At 39.2% G+C, this 20840-nt stretch overlaps 1 protein-coding gene across 1 annotated transcript; it reads right to left on the reverse strand.

The window, feature by feature from the left end:
* Positions 1-11391: 11391 nt before the first annotated feature.
* LOC144994318 (nephronectin-like) lies at positions 11392-18938 on the reverse strand. The gene is made up of 7 exons (XM_078951787.1): positions 18731-18938; positions 17684-17808; positions 16788-16880; positions 16549-16671; positions 16245-16364; positions 14612-14743; positions 11392-11945 (listed from the first exon to the last, which is right to left on the reverse strand). The coding sequence occupies exons 1-7, from the start codon at positions 18814-18816 to the stop codon at positions 11737-11739; spliced, it is 888 nt and encodes a 295-aa protein (XP_078807913.1). The 5' UTR covers positions 18817-18938; the 3' UTR covers positions 11392-11736.
* Positions 18939-20840: the final 1902 nt, after the last annotated feature.

The following is a 20840-nucleotide window of genomic DNA, read 5'->3' on the forward strand; positions in this document are numbered from 1 at the left end:
TTTGCCACTAAAAAGAAAGACAGGACAGGTTTAGTGGAGAGTAAGTAGGCCCTTAAGGCCTGGAGTTTGACACCCATCTGACTTTTTGAACCCAGATTCTTATAAATTACAAGAACATTTATTTTAAAGTAAATTCAACCTTAAAAAAACTCTAAAATAACCATAACTAGCATGATCACAGATGCCTGAGCCCCTGTGTGTGCGCCCTTGTGCATGATCAGTCACAGGACTTTAATGAGACCAACACTAAAAGCTACATTTCAGAGGACAGTTCTAATGAAATGTATCACAAAGCCATGGTGAGACTGCAAAGCTTGGTACATTTCAGTCCTGCTGTTCTCAGCTCACCCTTATGTTGTGGACCATGTACAACAACTTTAGCTGTGTCAAAAATATTAGGTTGATGGGTATTGTGACTATGAGCAAATACACAGATGCTTTTGCAAGGTGACAACTGACTATAGTTGCTCATGCACCAATTGTTTAGTTTTATACTAAAAAAATCACATCTTCCAATTAGTGAAGGGCATTGCCATGTAAAATGTGCTTTTTTTTATACTTGCTTTGACTAAATTTGGAAAACACACCACAACCTTAGGAAGAGGCACTGGAGTCGACCTCATATTTTTGGATGCTATCATGATTCTGCAAGAGGTGGCAAAGTTTACTGAACGTAACTTTTTCTGTTTTTGATTTTTTTTTCCAAAATGTGTTGGGCAACCTGGACATAAATGGAATGCAAAGCTTGCTGTAATAATGTTTTATTAGGTGGTAATTGTTAATTAAAGATTTGTTAATTAAAGAATAATTATTGTATTAATAATTGTTTTTGTGAAACTGTCAGTTTTACCTATCTTCTCTGGCTAGAATACAATAAAGGGTGTCTTTGTGTGTAGAAAGCATTTGAAAAATAGAGCAATGAGAAACATGTTTTTTTTAACAGGCTTTCACTCAAATGAACAATTGTCCAGCTTTAACTGCAAGTCCATGGAATATCATCTTGATTAAGTCTCACGCTGAGCCACATATACTAAACCCAACAAATATCCCAGGAAGTGGGGAAGAAAGTTTTAATTTGGGTCACTGGAAATAGTCAGGCATTTTCCTATTAACATTGACCTAAATAGGACCTTAAGACCTACATGCTGGCCATGAAGCTAGAAGACAGGGGTAATCTGAACTAGGTTAGAGTTAGAGAGAAGGAGTCATTTAGAAACCTTGGAGAGTTGCCTGTCTCTAACCAGACAGAGTGAGAGTGGACTCCAAGGGTGGGATTGGTTACAGCATTAGCTACAAAGACTTCCATGAATTAGCGCAGGGTTCAGACACTTTGTGATGACTGACGCACTCTTTCAAGTATGCAATTCATTTAGCTCTTCAAGGTTTTTGGCAGGTCCATCCATTTTTTTGGAGCAATGCGAAGCATGACTGCAGAGCATCTGGTCAGCTTACATTTCATGGCTCCTTTGGATTGGCTTTTTTCAAGTCCTTCTAGAAATAATACTTAGGGTGTTAATATTTGAATCTTGTCTCTAGGGACTCTTAGTCTTCCTTCCCCACATTTAGAGCACAGACAGACACCAACTGTTTATTTATTAAATTACATTCATTTCCATTTCCTGCCTCAGGTATTTCACAAAGAATGTGTTGTCCTACTGTCTAAAAACCTTTGCGGTACATCTTTGCTCATGTTTCCAAAAGATCAAGACCTACTGGAACTGTCCCAATGCTTTAAGCACTCTAAAATTGTCCCTCTACCCAAGAAGTCACTTATCTTAGGGTCCCTGCTTGACTCTGTAGAGTTTGGCTGCTGGAAAAACAGATCTGTGGTTGATTCAGTCAGCATGGAGATATGATGCATCCTGGCAAAGCCTGCCACCACCATTGACGCAACTTTCATTGCCAGGTGCCAAAGTTCCAGTGAACTGTATAGGAGCAATTGCAAAATTAGTCCCAAATGCAGCAATGGATCACAGGCAGTATTTCCTACATAAGGATATGGACCAAATAATGCAGGAGTAGAAAAAGCAAAACAAAACCGAAAAGCTTTGATTTTAAAGTCCCACACCGACAATCTTTGATCTATTTTAAAATCGTTCCCATTGGTCTTTTAATTTAAGATGATGCTGTTTTTAGTCAAAAGCAAGCAACCTGTGTCGTTTTTATTACATAGTTTTTCTACAGAGCGGCAGTTGTTCATAAGAAACTTGTTGTGGGTTGAACTGTTGGTACGAAGTAAGCCTTCCCTCATTTCCCATTATCCCTTTGTTCATACTCTTAATGCTAGCTAACAGCCCCTCACAACCTCAATCAAACATTAGCAGTGCAACAAAAACACCAAGCAATATTGGAGCTATCTGTCAGAAGTCAGAGCTCTGCCTCCTTTTTCTGGTGACCAACGGGAACCGTCTCCAGAGTTCTGAGTACACTTCATCTTCCAGCAATCCTGGCGCACAGTTTCTGGACACACACCTGACTTTTATTTGCAATCACTCACAGTACACTTAAGCACTGCACTGTGCCTCACTCAGTGCGGTGTGTTGTTTTTGCCACTCTACCAGCATTACTGAGCGTTATAGCCAGACCTGATCTTCTGCTTTCCTGACCCTGTTTTGTCTCTGACTCTGTTTGCCTGCCCCGAATATCGCCTGTCCTCAATGAGATAATGCCATAAGAACGTGTTACAGTAAAAACACCAAAATACATTGCAGTGGGTCTTTAATAAGATAATAATAACTACAGTGATAAACTTTATTTGTATAGCACCTTTCAAGATAAAAATCACAAAGTGCTTCACACTAAAACACAGTAAAACACCAAGATGAACGGAAATGTTGAATTTTCCTTCTGTAAAGTGAAGGCTGTTCACTCAAGAAGGACAAAAAGATTATTTTGTTTAACATTGTATCTTCATTTGTTTATTTGAAGCAAAATGTCATTTGTTTCGATTATTACATTTTATTTCAATTTAGTAATCAGTGTTATTCATTCAAAACTGTTTAAATTCACAAAAATTAACACATGTATTGCTACAAATAACATCAAATTTATGTTTCTTTCTTAAAAAGGAAGAAAGAAAACTTCCAAAGCTCCTACTGGAACTTTTTCAGCAAACAGTTCAGTAGTTTATGCATTTTAAAGCAATATTAGCGCCATAAGTGCATAACTTTCATTTATTATTTATTCTCTACAACATCGTGAGTGGGATCACAAGGGTTACTGGAGCCTATCGCTGTAGAATTTTTCATTTGTTAAAGACTTACGAATAATGTTCACAGCCAACAGAAAAAAATACAGAATGAAGTGTTGCACTTTGGTTACTAATATTGATGAAATAAGCAAATTGAGAGAAGTTTACCATGTAAGTTTGTTGCATAAATGAAATAAACCTCTGAAATGAAAGAGAAACATAGTAGAGTTTGGCATATTTAATAAGAATTTGTAGGATTGGATTGATCCCCTGTCTGATGAATTATTTGTTTTGTATTTTGTTGGATTTATTGATTTATTTTTTGCAAGTGTATTTCAGTGGTTTCGTTTTCTTTTTCCTTCCAGTGTGTATTCAGACTGGAAAAATCCTTTGTTCCGGATCAAGTCCACTGAATTTGTTCCGGATCGAGTCCCGAACATTGCGTTTGGTCTGTATTCAGACTGCTATCAAGTGGACCGTTCTGTTACAGACCAAAGCTTGTAAACATAGGCACTTGACTAAAGAGCTCTTCACTAATTGGCCAGGACCTACGAAGGCTGATCAAAACAAGAAAAAGACGGTTGTGCTGCGCTTTACCATTCTTATCGTTAACTTTATATTTTGATTACCAGTTTTGACTGTCGGGAACAACACTTTTTATTTTACTTGTTACTTTGGTACGGTGAAAGGCGTGCTGCAAGGCGGTTACTGGCAAGGCGATGTGCCATGTGTGCTTTCACTCAGAGGATGCCAGCAACTGCAGTGACGGGGAGACATTGGCTAAAAAGGCAGGCTGCTAAGAGTTTATGGCATATAGATTGTTGGGAAAACAATGAGAAGCAATGTGGATCAAGTTAACAGTTGTTTTAATGAGCCTGCGTTCATCCGTCCACATTTCAAAGTGTTGGTGTGTCTCATTGTTGTGGTGTTCTGCCATTGTTTTTAAGGGAATTTTGTTAAGGAACTACAATCTAGCTTTTAGCATGACGTCACAGCAGCGCTTGTCCGGCGCGTGCCGCGTAAAGAAAAACAGAAAAGCATGTGAGAATCCGTGTCGAATGTGTTGCTGCAAGGTCAGATGACAACTTTAAGCACAATGATCAACTTAACCCTTGTACTATCTTGTGGGGTGAAAATGACCCCACCCTTACATTGAAGTGTTCTCCCTACCATGACAAAGGTGGAGAGGATTTCATGTGATTCATGGACACCAGTGAAGATCACAAATCATTGAAGAAAAAAGGTTCAGCGCAGTGTCTATTGGGGTCTAGATGACCCAACTCCCAACATTAAAGTGCCTTGGATAGCACAAGGGTTAAGACTGGTGATTTCACCATCCTTTGTAAAGATCTGCCTGTGCTCACTCGTGTTCAGATGTTGTGTCTTCAAATTTGTAGTTTCCTACAAATATCACACTGTTGGACGGTTCAGACTTTAATGGCGTGCGTCAATTTCTGGTAATGCACACTCCGTCGGCCGTTAACCCTTACTTATACTATGGTCCGGGTGAATGCTTGATTCTGATTGGCTGCTGGGTGTGGATTAAAAAGTGGTAATGGACAATGCTAATGTACACCGAAAAAAGAGATTCCGGTCACATAGTTTAAATGTTCTATATCACTGTGCTGGCTTCTTTGAAACAAACTTTAGCTTCAGCATCTGGACAAAAAAAAAGAGGTGAACTTTCTCTCTGAACTGATGTTTTTGTCCCAATCCTCAGTTCTGTTTAGTGTTACCTGTTGGGTCCTGTGTGCAGGTTGTCTGAGCTCTATTTACGTGCTCTCTGTGTGGGAGATTTGCTTTATTTCAGTCTGGTGTCCTGGTTTCCTGGCCTGAGTCATGTTGTTTTTGAATCCTGTTACATTTGTGGAGTTTTTCCCCACCTAGAATGGTGTGTTCTGTTATTAAAAGAACTTCCCTCAACCTTGTTGTTAAGTCCTGCATCTGGTTTATCCTGAAACACCTTGACAGCTTTATCTAACGTCTATCCTGAAGCTCAGCATGCATATTCCTTTACTTTGCTGCGCAGTTGAGTTGAGGCGCAGCCATTACCATGACCATAGTATAGGCCCTTTAAACAAACAAAAAAATAGCAAAAATAAAGTACTAAAATAGATTGAATATTTATTTCTTCTGTGAGTGAGCATAGCATAAGTGGTATTAAGCATTTCGAAGTGTCCATTATCAGAAATTAACAGACTTCACATAAGCAACCATCCGATGTGTGTTGTCCATTGATTCCTGATAAAAGACACCTCATCAGCCATTATCCCTTACTTAACATTCAGTTTTTTGCAGTTTACAATTTTGTTTTTTGTTGTCTCACAAACACAAACTTCTATTGTTGTATTTCTACAGTTTTTTTTCACAAGATTCACATTTCGTTTTAGTTTGAAGGAAAAAGGTTTTTACTGTTTTGGGGTTCAACTTTTCATTTACTTTGCTTTTTACTATTGTCTTGTTCTCCAGATATGAAAACAAAATAAAACGACTACTCCTTTGACTGTAAAGTAGAAGGTCATTGTTGTCAATTCCTGTCAGGACCTGTTCAACTCCCCTGCAGGGTTTATACAAAGATTGCTTGGTTTCTTCTCTGATAGTTTGTCCTGTGTGCCACAAGCTGGCCTACATTTACCCCATCTGTGGCCCTCAATTGGTGCTGTTTTTAGAGAGAGAACATCATAGCACAGCAGTGGAACTGATAAATTTACAGATGCAGTTTGGAGGTTGTTGACAGGATCAGCAGATCTAATGTGGGCAGAAGAGGCCATGTGGATTTTTACATCTGTAAGATGCACTTCTTTGAGTCCTGGAATTTTCTGAAATTAAAAAAAAGATTTTGAAATAGTATTCTTTTTTCTTCCTTTCTTTCTTTATGTTTGATTTTGAGGAACCCACTAAATAAAAAAGCAAGCTTGGATGTGTGCACCGACACAAGCACAGGTGGGGAGTCTCAATGGAGTCTTTAAAAAAAAAACAGACAACCTTTCCCAGAGGTTTTTTGAGTCCCAATCCCAATCCCAATGTGATATATGGTGGTTTAATGTACAGATCAAGACTGCATGTTGGACTGAAGAGAGAACCATAGATCTTCAGTTACAAATTTTACATAATAGAGTTGTGTCAAATGTTTTTTTTTTATATAATTTCTTCTGTTATCTCTGTGAGACTGTTTTCAGAGTTTTTTATTTCTATATCCATTCATCCATCCATTTCCAGAACCTGCTGGGTCCTGTTGCCGCTGGAGCCTATCCTAGCACCTGTTGGACAAATGTGGGGTACTCACTGGGCAGGTCGCCAGTCAGTTGCGGGGCTTGTTTTTTTTATTTTCACCTCAATCTTTTTCCTTTGAGGCATCTCATCAGTGGAGCAAGTTACAACAAATAAGAACAAGAACAAACGAGGAAAGGTGGCAAATGCCACATGTTCTGCTTTTTGAAGCTAAGCACTTTATGTATTACAGAATCTTGTTCAAGAAAATTGCAAACTTAGGCACTCCCCTAGACAAATGTGCTACTTCAGAAAATATTCTATGTTTTTTTTTATCTTTCTTTAATTTTCCCTTTTTTCTGGAATAGTCTTGTAACTTTTACATTGAGTTTTTGTGACAAATCCTTTTGTTCTTTTTCCCTTCCTTTTATTATGTAATCTACTATACATAGTATGTTGGGATGCATATGTAGGCTAAAGCTGATATGTGTTGTCTTGTGCTGTTTTCAATAGGATGGGCAGTGAAATCACATTGTAAACTTGACTGAATGCACATCCTTACGTCACCCAGGAGATGTCAGTGTTACACAACGAAAAGTTCAAGTGTTCCTAGAAAGTGAGCCAAAGATGTCTTTGAGAGCGTCTTGGCAGCAACCTGACTCACTTTAAACATTTCTACATGCTGATGGAAAATCAGATTGTAAATCAGGCTTCAAGAAACACGAAGCAAACATTGAAGGTCAGTGTTGATTGGGGCCATTGGAGCAAAAATAGACAGAATAAAGCTAAAATTAAAAAAAAAAACTACATTCCACCAAAGCAGTTGGTTAAAACCTGTCAGTGATGGGAGACGCAATCCGTAGCAGTTGCAGTGCGGTCAGATTGAGGTGAGGTTTTGAGGTTTGTCGGCTCCTTCTCAAGTTTAGCTTTGGTAGACGCTGGTGTTTGGTTTGATTTGTTTTGTGTGAGCTTAGGAATGGCAAGGTTTCTTAAGCAAATGGAGATGTCTTTACATTTTAAGTAACTTATGCACTGCATGTATGCATTGAAATGGTGTCAGTTTAAGGGGCATTGCATATTTTTCTACTTATTGGCTCAGTCAAGGTGGATATAACTTCACAAGTTAAGTTTTCACCTCTCAGATCCTCTTAAAACAGGTGGGAATGGTGGCACAATGTGTATCAAGCTGTTATACAGAGGGCCCTACTGTGGCATTTGTGTGATTGAAAGCCACTAGAAGTGGAATTGCATGGGATCTTTCCCGCTTCTCAGTCTGCAGACCGCTGCCAGCTCCTGCAGTTAGTTCGAGTCCCACTCTATCCTTTCTTTGATGCCCCAGGCCTCTTAACTAGAGCTGGAATGGAGGAGAAATGGAAAGAGCTGCAGGGATATAGCTGGATGTGTGCATGGCATGACTGAGGCCAGGTTTATTAGCCAGCTCACCACGATTGCAGCTGTTGTGGTCTTTCTAACAATGATTGCACTGTTTGGTCCTGTTCAGCACTAACTAAAACTTACTCCTGCCAAAATACAGTGTACACACACGGTTATATGGACGCATGCACAGAAAAACATGCTCACTCATCCACTCCACATTCTAGGAACTACAATTTATTGCAGCCGTTGACATCGTACGACTGGGCTTTAAAGCATGTTTTTCACTAAACCACCTGCAGACAGAAGCCTAAAATACAAATAAATTGAACTCCTAGGAATAAAATGATATTTAGTCAAGAAATGGACGCACAAAAATATGAACGGACAAAGAATGTAATCAGAGCTACAGAAAAATGGAATGTGCTTCTTTTCAATGCCGTTGGGTTTTATTGTTGCACAGTATACCAGCATCCAAAAAAAAAAAAAAACCTTTGGTCCCAACCACTTCCCCTCACCTTCTCCAGAGTGGGCATTCCAATATAGATTAAGAGGAAATCTTTCCTGTTCTATCAGGGATAATCCCTCAAACAAGGCTTTCCCTCTCTCATATTAAGAATGATTTAGGCAAACTGAATTCCGGTCACTTTAAATCTTTGCTTTTATCTCATGATGCCTTTGTTTCTGCTCTTGTACGTACCTTTTGGAGAAAGTAAAAGGAAATAAGAAAAAAAAAACAGATTGAATAGAGTTCAAAGACTTCATTTGGTTTTTATATGTTAGTCTGAGAAGGAATTACAAGAAAGAGAGACTCAGAGGCTTTTTTTTTCTCGGGGTCACACAGAAAGCAGTGTCTCACATGGTTTTACCCAACATAATATGCTTTAAAAGTGACAGAGAGGACACTGCTGCCTTCATGATACCAACAGACTTTAATGGTGGCACATAACTGGGTACATCAGGTTGGCTAAGCCGCTGTGATGCCGTTCTATTTTCACCTCTGAAATCCAACAAAAGCTTTATTTTCATGTCCTTCTTTTCAAATCAAGCCTCATGAATACATTGAATTATACGGCCCCAGAAGCGATACGGCAAGCTTTATTTAGTTAAGCTTGTTTCAGTCAAATTCAGCTGTGTGTAACAAAAAATCTGATGTGAATGCTGCAGGCAAAGAGCTGTCACAGTCTTTCAGCTCCACTGCTGATTTTTTGGGCTGAGGCGAGGCAAGGCGAAGCGCTTGCTAACAAGATTTATAATTTTACGCCAAAGTTTCAAGTGTTTTTCTCTAAGTGGTCAGCATCTAAAAGTTTGAATTCGTTTATGGAAACACCACAGCGTTCCTCTGCATGAGTCTCAAAGGTTCAATGGAAACATAACACTGAAATCATTTGTGAAAAAGCCTTTTCTGATAAAGAACAGGGAGAATTCACAGGCTTTTTTTTAAATGCTAAAGTGAAAGGACAGTATGTGGAAGACAGGGTTTTAGTGGTTTTACAGTTCAGTGGTGGCGTTTGAAAGGACACTCTTTCAGCAACGTGGGTGGCACAGTTGTTCCAAGCATCTCTGCTAACGTATTGTCATTGGCTTTATGCACTTGTCAGCCTCTTTGCTCACTGTCTTGGGGATAAATGTTGATTCTGCTTCATGCAAGGTAAGCTGAGGCAGCAGAACTTGGATTTTTGCAACAGCTTCCATTAGTGTGCTTGTCCACCCGCAGTCATCCTCTGACATGCTTTTTGCTGTGTTTTCTCTCGCAGAAGTCATTTTCGAATACCGGTCCACTGTTCTTGTTGCTGCTCCTCCGTGTGAAGTCCTGTGTGGCGTGTAAACAGGGAAGGAGAAAATAACAAGCAGAAGAAAAAAATCAAAATTTTCCCCATTTTACCACACGCCCTGTTTGGCACACACATCCCTTGCTGTCCTTTATTTGTGGCCTATGTACTCCGGCATTAACTCTTACTATTTTTTGGTAAATAAACCAGTTTCTGGTAGGAATTACACACATCTCGGTGTGAGGTCCTTTCCTTAAAGGGGCCTGGATCCTTTTATCTAAAATGTTTTTTATTTCTGCTTTTGTAAGACACTTTTGACTGCTTTGAAAAGAGAGAAACCAGGTTTTTCTAGCGTTTCTGGGGGTGAGGTTAGGGATTTTTCTCAGCATTGTGGTGAGATTTATTCTAAGAGGCTGCATTTTTTCCTGATTTCGCTCTTTGTTCTCTGTAAGTAGTTCCAGGTTCCCCCCCCCCCATGCACACACCCACCCTTCCCTCTCACACACACTTGGGCCTGTGTGTGTGTGATGTGCACAATCCTTGCTGCTTTTCCACATGGGCATATGTGTGCGCCAGAGGGGCACATGTGTGAATGTGTGCATGCAAGGGCGAGGCGGGGACTTGATGTGACACCTGCCGCTGCGATGAATAGGGTCAGTGGCAGGGTCCTTCAGCAGGCGGCAGCTGCTTGTTGTCACTACAAACCCAACTCTCTCAGTGAATCAAAGCCTCCAGGACTACCAGTGAAGTCCTGACCCAACACACGGTGCCCTTTGCCTTCATCTGCTATCATTACAGCCATTACCTTCAAGCATTGCAGTCCCCCCTTCCCCTCACAGGGTCAAGATCTTTGAGGCTGGGAAGGAAACTTAAAATTGAATCTTGATTTCATGAAGGGAAAAGATCAAAAGCAACCTTCCGTTGGCACTCTCTGCACCTTCTGCAGGTGGTAAGAGGCTTCCAGACAGCTGCTGACAGGAAAAGATTCTTGGTATTTGCTCAGTCTGACCTGTCTATGCTCTCTTGCTGTGTGGTAGTCTGCCTTGCATGTGACGTAGTTGGTCTGAAAACATTCCCTATGGCATGGCAGGAGGAGAGGGGCAGAGAATAAACACAAGAAAAGCATCAGTCTGCGATTTGTTTTGCCTTGGTTTTCAAATGCCTCTAAACCAACTGCACGCCATCTGCTCCCTAACTGTAAATTTACATCGTAGAACCATTTGTATCATATTTGCTACAAACATTTTTGAGACCCCCTTTTCATTTACATGATCAACACCTATAAAACCTTTCATAAGAACAAATTGTGAATAACGATCCATGTTTTCTTCCATATAGTACACTATCCTTCCACTAGGGGCAGTAGAAGGGCTTTTCCTGCTTATTTTTAAAAATGGCTGCTTCCATGAAACGTCAAATTTTGGCGGGAAAAGGTTTGATCATTTTTAAAACTTTATGATGAGAATAACTAATCTATTGTTATTCGTGTTTTAAAATGACTACTTGCTGTATTGAAAGAATGAAAAAATTGTTGATAATTAACTCTTTATAACACAATTACACCTTGTTAAAAATGTGTGCTTTTTGAACAATATTTTCAGTTATTTTTTTAATATAAGATTTTAAACAAAATTTGTTGTGAGCTAAAGCTTTCCAAACCATTCAGTGTTTCATATTTGATCAAATCTATAACTCATTTAAAAAACTTTTTTTTTAATTATAGATTTCTTTAGAGAGTTTTAAAAAATGCCTTAATTTCAAAATATCTGAATTTTATTTTATTTATGTCAATGTAGAGAGTTTACACTCCTGAATGTAAAGAAAGAAAAGACACATCGTCTACCCTTATTCATCCAGCAGAGGTCAGCCTTTTATTGACACAGTTTAAAGTCACTAAAATTCATTTTGAATAAAGGAAAAAATATATAAAATGTACATTCAAGGGTTTCATTTCTGTGACTAGCTGGGGGGAGAATGGAAACAGAAATAAAGTAACTTTACTTTAAGCAAAATATTGCAGGCGCAGGAAATGGAGAGAAAAAACGTAAAGCGTGGCAACAAGTTTTCCTCATAAAAGAAATGAAATAGCTAACAACAGCTAATAGAAATTTCACTTTGCTTTCTTTATGTCAGCTAAATTGTCTGCAATATCCACTTCCCCCTTGCTTTGCTTTGAAAGGCCTCATAGAGTTAAAGTGAAGAATGTATTGGTTTGATCCTTTTGGAAAGTTTGTAGTTGAAGTAGCGGATATTCCTGGATTGTGGAATTCTTCTGGGCCAGCAGGTGTATCCGTCGCCAAAGAAGTCCCCCAAACACCGACAGGTGTAGGAACCGTCCATGTTGACGCACCAAGCATGGCGGCTGCACGTGTGAGACCCAGTCAAACACTCATTCTCGTCTTTAGGTGAAAAAGGAGGAGAAGGGATTAGAAAATCTGTCAAATATGCCTCTTTTGTTGTGAAGCAGATAAATGAATAACTGGGAACGCATGAAAGTAAGCTGGAGCTGCTTCATTGTTATGTCCGGACCAGCTGCTCCGAGCCTGCTTGAGAGATAATTTTTGCAGTCCTCATCACACAGACAAAAATAAAAACAGCTTGTGGGTGAGCTATGAGTGCTCATCAAATAAACATGGTTTCTGAATTCTCTGGTGCCAAGCAGTTCTGCAAAATCCCTCTCGCTGCCAATTAACACTGATGAGAGGAACATGTGGGGATGGACTGTGATCCATTTAGTCATTTACAGTGCTGACATGGTGAAGATCTGAGAGTGTGGGGAAAAATCCTGTGGCTTAGTGGTCATCATGGATTCCTGGTTTGATTCTGGTGTGCAGCCTGTGCTGTACGATCACTTACATATTTCCTTTCAATATTACCAGCAGAATATTTTTCTAAAAATGTTTGATTGTACCTGGGCATTTTGTGAACTCGTAAACTCACCACAGTCAAGTCAAAGTTTCTCAAACCCACAAAAATAATAAAGTTTATAAGCCTAAAAAGAATGTAAAATTTGGCAATTTGGAAAACATTTCTCCGTCTGAATTGACATGTTAGGTTATTTAAAATCTTACTGGGCTCAATTGAGAGAAACTTCATTATTTGCTGCTGTTCACTTAAATTAAACTAATCAAAATGGTCACATTTGACATTATTTTAAAGTATTGTAATCATCAAGATCCAAGATTTTTCAAAACATTTTTGCAAAAGGGCAAAATGTTTTGGAAGCTTTTTAGCCGCCTTGAAAATGAATTTGTGGTCATTGTTTTCTCTGGGAAGTCATTGAAGAAACATGTTTTTAGCCATTCCTCTATATCATATTCCCTGTTTTTCTAATAGTACACTGACATTTCTTTGTTAGGAACTCTATCAGAATTAGGACCAAGCTGATAAGATTTTCCTTCACTTTCAACCCTCTGGTCATGTTCATCTCCTGGCACTTACTTAAATTAACTGGTCTGTTTGAACTAATCTTAAATTAGTGCAAAATAGTATTTTTTATCACCACATTTTTACCCAGCATTCTTCAACAAAAACATTCTACACTTTTAGCTGTGAACAAATTTTTGGGGTGTATTCAGACTGAAAAAGTCAATTGGTGTAGAGCGAGTCCGTTTAATTTGGTCCAGATCCTTCACCTTGCGTTTGGTCCAGGTTCAGACTGCCGTCAACCGGACCTTTCAGCTCTAAACCAAAGCTTGTAAACAAAACCATATGACTAAAGATCTCTCTTTAGGCCAATAAAGGAAAAAATAATGGAAGTCCTGCGCTTTGCAATCCTTGTCAGGATGTCTCACTTATTGACCAATTTTGAACGTCTGTCTCTTTTTATTGCACTTTTTACTTGCTGTTTTGGTCCAGTGGAGGCATGCTGTAAGGTGGTTACTGAGGAGGCATCGGCCAAGAAGGTACGCTGATAAGTGTTAATGACACATAGATTATGTGGAAAACAGTGTGAGAAGCCTTGTGCATCACGTTAGAGTTGTGTTAATGAGTCGACTGCATTTCAATGAGATGCTGTGTCTCATTGTTGCTCCGCTACTGTGTTAACATCCTGTAACGACAGGCTATGGTGGGCATTTTGGTTCAGTTGTTCCACTCTGAGCACAGACTGAGAATACTCAGAGCGAAGTGGAGCTCAGTCCAATTGGAAACCTATGGAGACCACCTCAAAAGAAGGGCCAGAGAGCGGTTCCAGGTCTCAGACCAGGGTCTGCTTGGGTGTATTCAGACGGAACATTTGTCCCAGATCAGGGGAAACGAACTCTGGTTCACTTTGAATAAACCAAATGTGTTCAGTTTGAATGTACCCTTAAAGTTTCACTCCATTCATCTTTTGATGTATTATGCAAGTGTTACCAGTGGTCTTTTATTCATGACTGTGCTAAAATAAAATAAAAACTGTTTTGTTTTTAAGGACATAGTTTCTGCAGAGCTGCAGTACTTCATTAGAAATTTGCCACTGAGCTGTGGGCGGGACTGGTGGCTCGGACAAAGCCTGCTCTCATTTCCCATCATCTCTTTGTTTACACTCTCTTCTGGTAGCTCCCAGCCCCTCACACCCCCCAACCTAACATTACCAGTGCAACAAAAATGGCGAGGAATTTTAGAGCTATCCAATCGTACAGTTTTCAGCCAGATGTCAGCTCAGACAAGAAAAATGAAGACATACGGGGATCTATCTGTCTGCAGGTGATGAATCAGAATGGAGCTGAGCAGGGGAGCTTGTGGCTCGCTGACTGTAGGACTTAACGTCACTGCTACAGGTTTTTCAAATGGCTTTTTTAAATTCACAATAATTTGAATAAGGAAATAATCAGAAACACAATTTTAAGCTTAATTTTCTTAATACATGTCCTCCATTATGAGAAAAATGCTACAAAAACATGTTAAAAACACCAAAAACATGATTTTAATGTTAATGGAAGGATTCCCTCATGTTTGACTATCCTTTTTTCTGCGCATATTGCACAGGCTGCCCAAATCATAACCCATCCACCTCAACAAAAACATGAAACAACTGCATTTTTCCCACACAAAGCAACATTTCATTCAAGCAACTTTTTACCTCGACACTCCACAGAGTTCTTCACAGTCGCCATCACAAAACCTTTCGCACAAACACAAACAAAGCTGCCAAAAGTGTTCTTGCAGGTCTGACGTGATGGACACACATCACCTTCCTTACACTCATCGACATCTGCAGAAAAAAAAAACGTGATTAAAAAAGCAAAACAAAACAATGGCAGTCAAAATCTCTCTCTGCTTGTTAACACATCTTAGTCTGCCCTTTACCTTTTTTTTTTTTTTTCCAAATCCACAAACATGCACACACATGCCTAACCTTTTAAGGACACACGGCCAGTGATTTTTGCTCAAAACAGCAATTTGTTTCCAAAGGACACAAATTAGTACCTAGGTCCTGCAGCTTTGTCTTTGTTCTGAAAGGTGTGCTGCTGTTCAAAGACAAGAATGGACACAAACACTCACATGCTTCCCTTACGTTGTTTAGGGGATTTTCCAAACAGCTTTACTTACAGTATCACAGCTGACTAGGATATGTTTCTGATAATTGCCTGAATCTAAATCATTTGTTAAGTTCTAGTTACCATTGCATCCTTTGTAGTATAACTCATTTGTCTCTAAACGCTTACATAAATTGTGTTAGAGGATTTTTTTGTTTGTTTGTTGCAAACTGCCATAAAAAGCCTGACATGTTGCTTTTTCTGATGTTTGACCGATAATGTGAACACTGTACTCCTGAAGGAGCCTTTTTTCTGTTTGTTGCCTTTGTGGTCAGCTGAAGTAAAGTCTTGAAGAGCTGAGAAAATGGTTTTCATTTATTTCTGCCTTGGATATTGAATAATTCCTGAAACAGTTCCTGCAGTTTGAAACTGTTTTTCTTTCCATCTAAACCCAACTTTCTGATTGTTAAGGGGACTGAAGGTCATGAAGCATTTGCTTATCAAGTTCTGCTTTTCTTGAGATTACATGCTCAATACAAGCGGGTTTTGTTTCATAACTCCAAACTGACAAAACTCTGAAGGACTCTCTGGATGGATGGACACCTCACAGTTTGGTTCATATCCTGGGTGTGGAGCTTGTGGGTACAACATGTAGGTTTTCTGTGGCGACTTTGGCTTCCCTCCCACAGTCCTAAAAGATTCATGTCAGTTAATTAAATAGGGATTCTGAAAAGTGGTCACACAAATAATTGTCTATAGTTGTTTGCTTCTGTGTGGCCCTGTGACAGGATGGTAGCATGTTTAGGGTGTACCCCGTTTCCTGCTTAGAGTGGGTTCTGTGATTGGCTCCAGCAGACTTCAGTGACCCTGAACAGGAGACAGCGGGTGAAGAATATGGAAGTAGGCCAATAACACACATGAAACTCAACCTACTCTACAGTCCCCACAACAGCTTCAAAGGAAACTGTTCTTGCTTGCACAGTCACTTAAATACCATACATTGTCTTTGAACACATATTGCAGCTTATGTTTTGATCGAAAATGAATATATCAACACTTTATATATCATTTGGCAAAACAGCAACCTCTCCCGAATACGGACAGAGTCGCACCGAAAAGTGACTAAATTTGAATAGAACTCCAGAGAGATAACCAGATTAAATGCGGTCAGTGCAGAAATGTAAATCATCTACTACTTTTGTGATGTCATGAAATGTGTCGCTGCTGAAACTCTACCTTCACAGGTTCTACTGTCAGCAGCCAGACGGAGACCAGGAGGACAAAGACAGCGAGCTGCTCCAGCTCTGTCGAACTGACATCCAAACTGGCAGCGCATTGAGAAACAATCTCTCTCCTCTGGAACACAAAAACGTAAACACCGACGTAGGAATAAGCAACATTAACAAGAGTGTAGAAGTTGCTTCAAACACAAAAAAAACCTTTGCCAGCTCCATTAAACTGTCGACTCATTACTGAATTAAGAAATATTCACTGTTGATATTATTTGATTTCTTTCCTTGGTTAAAACCTTGTCACTCACTGGTACAGGTGTATCCATCTGCATTGAGCGAGTATCCAGACTCGCAGTAACAACGATAGCTACCGGGTGTGTTCATGCAGCGCTGGGAACATGGCCTCTCCAGCAAACCGCACTCATTCACATCTGCAGTTAATATGGAACATCATTTAAGCAGTTGGTAAAAATCCTTGCGGTAAATGATGCAGAGGGAAACAAGTAATGGTAAGAAATGAAAAACATAAGGCTAAATCGCACCCCACCTTCATCACAATGTGGTCCTCGGTACCCCGTGAAGCAAGAACACTTGTCGGGGCCCACACATTTCCCGTTAACGCAGGGCTTTCTACAAACAGCTGTGGAAGACGGCAAACAAAAGACACATCTAAATCTGCAAAGAATAACTACTTGCTTTTTCTGATTTATGAAAACAAAAGTACTGTTAATAAATCTTCTGCACAAGGTAATTTTGAGAGGTCATTTATTTCAGCAGTTTAACAGCTGCCAATCACAGCATGCAACTTTATCATTCGTTTGGGGCCGTGTGTCCTGTCTCCCGATGGCCCTTAGGAAGCAAAATGCTCAAATGTTTTTACCAAGTATGTTTTAACTTATCTGCCATTTGCTGGGCAGGCTGTGTAGACCGGGTTTCTTAATGACAACAACAGGCTGTTCATCTCAAAACAGTAACAGCGGGGCTCAGCCCAGGATCATGCCTGAGCTCGTCCCACTAGTCTACTAAAAGATGTCACGTTCTGCCTTGCATAAATGTGGAAAGGAGATGGACTATAGCATAAAGCCTTTACCAGCACATCCTCAAAGATCCTCAGTGGGATAGACGTCTAGACTCTGTGCTCAAAGTGTAAATTGGAAGTGGAAATTGGAGTCAAAGATCCAAATATTTCAGCCTGAAGTTTTGAGTAAAAATTCTTTACAATACTCTTTCACTTCAGCACAAAGATTGGAATGGCAAAATCAGTTAAATTATACTGAAGTATTTAGGGGGAAAAGGTTAAATTCTAAAGAGAAATAACAGACATAAAAGTTGCAGTTCCAAAAAATGTATTATTACTGCTTGCCTTTGTGTCTTTTTGTTGTATGACTAAAGGCTTCTGGCTAAAAAATCATTGTAGACAAATAGTCACTGAAAATGGCTTACGCTGACAAAGGCCATTAACATTCCTCCATCCAAAACAACAGGAAATGTCCCAGCCGTAGTTACAGAGTCCAGGCTGTCCATGACCCTGAATGGGATCCAAAGTATCTTTCAATAACCTGTGGAAACTGAGGTAAGAGTGTCAGGATATTGTGACAAATCATGTGACAAAGTGCCTTTCCTAAACTTTAAGGAACGCGTTATCTAAGAGGGTAAACAATGTCAGATAGAGCTAATGTAAAATGGTATTGTAATTTTTTAAAATACTTAATTAACATTTTTTTATTTATTTCAGTGGTATAAAATAAAAACCAGTTTATTGTAGTTATTTACAGGCTTACTGATGGCTAGGGACACATGTTTACATATAGCCAAACATAATCCTCTTGCTGTTTGTCTACAATGAATTTTAACACATTTCCTATATATACAAAAGAAACTTTACTTTTAGCAACTGATGTAAAAATGAATTGTTTTAAGAACCAACCTAACAATGTAAACTGTAGCCTATGCAGTTTTTAAAGTTAAGCATAAGTAAAGAATACAAAATAAAGTTTTGAGGAGCTTGAATAAGCTACAGAACAAAATTGCCATGAAGGAGCTGCAATCAGAACTCAACTGCTATTAGTAAGTGCCTATAAAAGAGTTGTTTTTGGTAGTAGTTCTAATTCTTTCTTGCAGATTTTTAATACAAGTTGATGAATCTTATTTAAATTCCATATTATTCTACTGAAGTTAGCATATTAATTTGAATTGGTGTATTGAAGACCACTGGATGACAACTAATTACGAAAATGCTTTAATTTTCCATCATCTCCTAAGGTTGGTGTTTATGTCATCCAGTTTTCTCACTTTCTAATAACAAAAAAGGGTTTAAAAAAAGAATTGATCGCATAACTAACTCACACTAATTGCAGTGAAGAAGTTAATTACCTGCACATTCTGGGCTTGATTGCCATGTTACTCACTTAGAAACAACAACCTAATTTTTAGACAATTTCAAATGTTTTTTTCCAAGGTAAAACCAGACGACATAAAAAACCCTCTCACCTTTCCTGATGATGGGCCACTGAGAATAGAATCAAATGTCCAATCACCCCCAAAAACTGTAACATGAGATCAGTCATTTTATCCATCAGAATTTCTTTCTTTCAGCCTAAAACTACATGTTAGATCTTTCTGAAATCTTTATCCTGTCAAACCAGGTCGCTGTTCTCTGAAGAGCGTCTTCTACAAACTGCAGTTTGTGTTTGTCTGAACGGTGAAGTGGGGGTCACATGGTGTAATTGTATGGTGCTGACAGTAAGAGGTGTGTTACCTGTGAGAGAAGAGTAAAATACAGAGGAACGCACAAAAAAATGTTAGGGTTATCACCAAAGCTCTTTTTCATAAATGTCTCTGACATGGTGAGGTCAGTTGAAGTGCAACTTTTAGGTTGGGAGTAAAAAAAGTTGTCCTTTGAGATGTCTTATAACGGGAACAAAAGCTGCTCGCTGATGAGATTTATTGTTCAGTGAACGAGACACTGATAACGTCTAATCTAAAAGTTTTTTCATTTTAGCTAGACAAATGTGGCTGCATGTTTAAAACGGTTGTATTTTAAAAATGAAAAAAAAAAAAAGAAGTCCTGCAGCACAATTTGAGCGTTGGGTGTGGCCGTCAGACCGTCAGTGGCAACCAATCAGAGACTAAGCTTTGGGCATGTGACATGTTTAATGATGGGATCAGTGGGTGGAGTCAAAAACCAACATGGAGGATAATCTAATTGCTCTTGTCCTGAACTTTTAGATACTCTAATTTTATTCTGGTCCCCCCCCCATAGTCGACCCCCTCACATTTTCACCTAGCCAAATCTGTTTTTTGCAAAAAGGTTGGACGTCTCTGACTTAAGCCGTGGATGCTGGAAGTGCAGAGTCAGCTGATTGACGGCTGCCCTCATTTCAACTTGGATCTGCACAGTGCACTGGTACAGTATGTCTCTGTTAATGCCTACTGACACAAAATGGGGGCATCACAGTTTGCTATTTAGATGTATACATATGTATAGATATTGTCGTACTGTGGTTTCCCGGTGATGGCGATTGCGCAACTCTTCAGGACGTGCATGGGGAGGGAAATCACTGCACACGACAAGCACTCTTTGCTGGGAAACTTTTACTCATCTTGAGCAGGTAAGTACAGGTAACGCATTTTAACAGCAACAGGCTTGCAATATTTGCTCAGGCTCTTGATCGGGCACAGAACAGCAGAGAGACCTGTCCATGCGATGAGCGTGAGCACTTACTGAAATCTCTTCATGTTACCCACAACTTAATCTGAACTCCAAGTATCGCGTTACTTCTTTAACCAGTAAGAATTGGCTGACAGGGGGTTATCCTATGTTGAAGTAACTGCCTTACAATATTTTATATATTAACTTGACTGTGATTCCTTTCTTTGAGTCCTAACTTCACCTTACCTTAACAAAACATCAACTTCACTTATAAGCACTAGTTCAATTGAACACACCAACAAGTCATTTAAAAAAAACATAACTTGAACAAATGTTCTTTGATTTAATTTTAAACCTCACCAAGTCAAACACCACAATTGTATCAGGACCTGCCTGTCAAAAAAGGGTCAAATCCCAGCGATGATGCAAGTTCAGGATGGGACAAGTGCAAATGTCATCTGAGAATTTAGCTCTGTCTTTCATCTGTTAGCACTGGTTCAGGGTCTGTGTGGATGCCTTTAGGATTAAGAGCAGAGAGACCTCCCCCCTCCCCAGTTCAATTCCTTGTACCATTTACAAGTGCATGAGACAAGTACCCCAGTGGAGGTCTTTGATTCCTCAACTTGAAAAGGGATGTCTCACAAAAGGATCAGTTATCAACTGAAGTCTCTTTTACTTATTCAAAAATCAAACAAAAAAGAACAACCTAAAAACACAATCTAGATGTCTGAAAAGATTCAACTCTGTCAAGAATTGGAGGTTTTACTGCTGGGCTAGAGTCTATTTACACAGAACCTACATATTTACTGTCAGTTGTACTTTTGTACATGTTTATACAAGTAGTGGTATTTTGTAATGACACCACAAAGTGGAAGAGTTGTGCTTTGTGTTTCTTCTCCATTAAAGAAAAAAAAAGTTGAATCATTGCATTTCCATCATCATATTTAA

This window comes from Oryzias latipes, chromosome 1 (assembly GCF_053564925.1).
Source record: "Oryzias latipes strain Hd-rR chromosome 1, Olatipes_Hd-rR_3.1".
In the NCBI taxonomy this organism is placed as follows: domain Eukaryota; kingdom Metazoa; phylum Chordata; class Actinopteri; order Beloniformes; family Adrianichthyidae; genus Oryzias; species Oryzias latipes.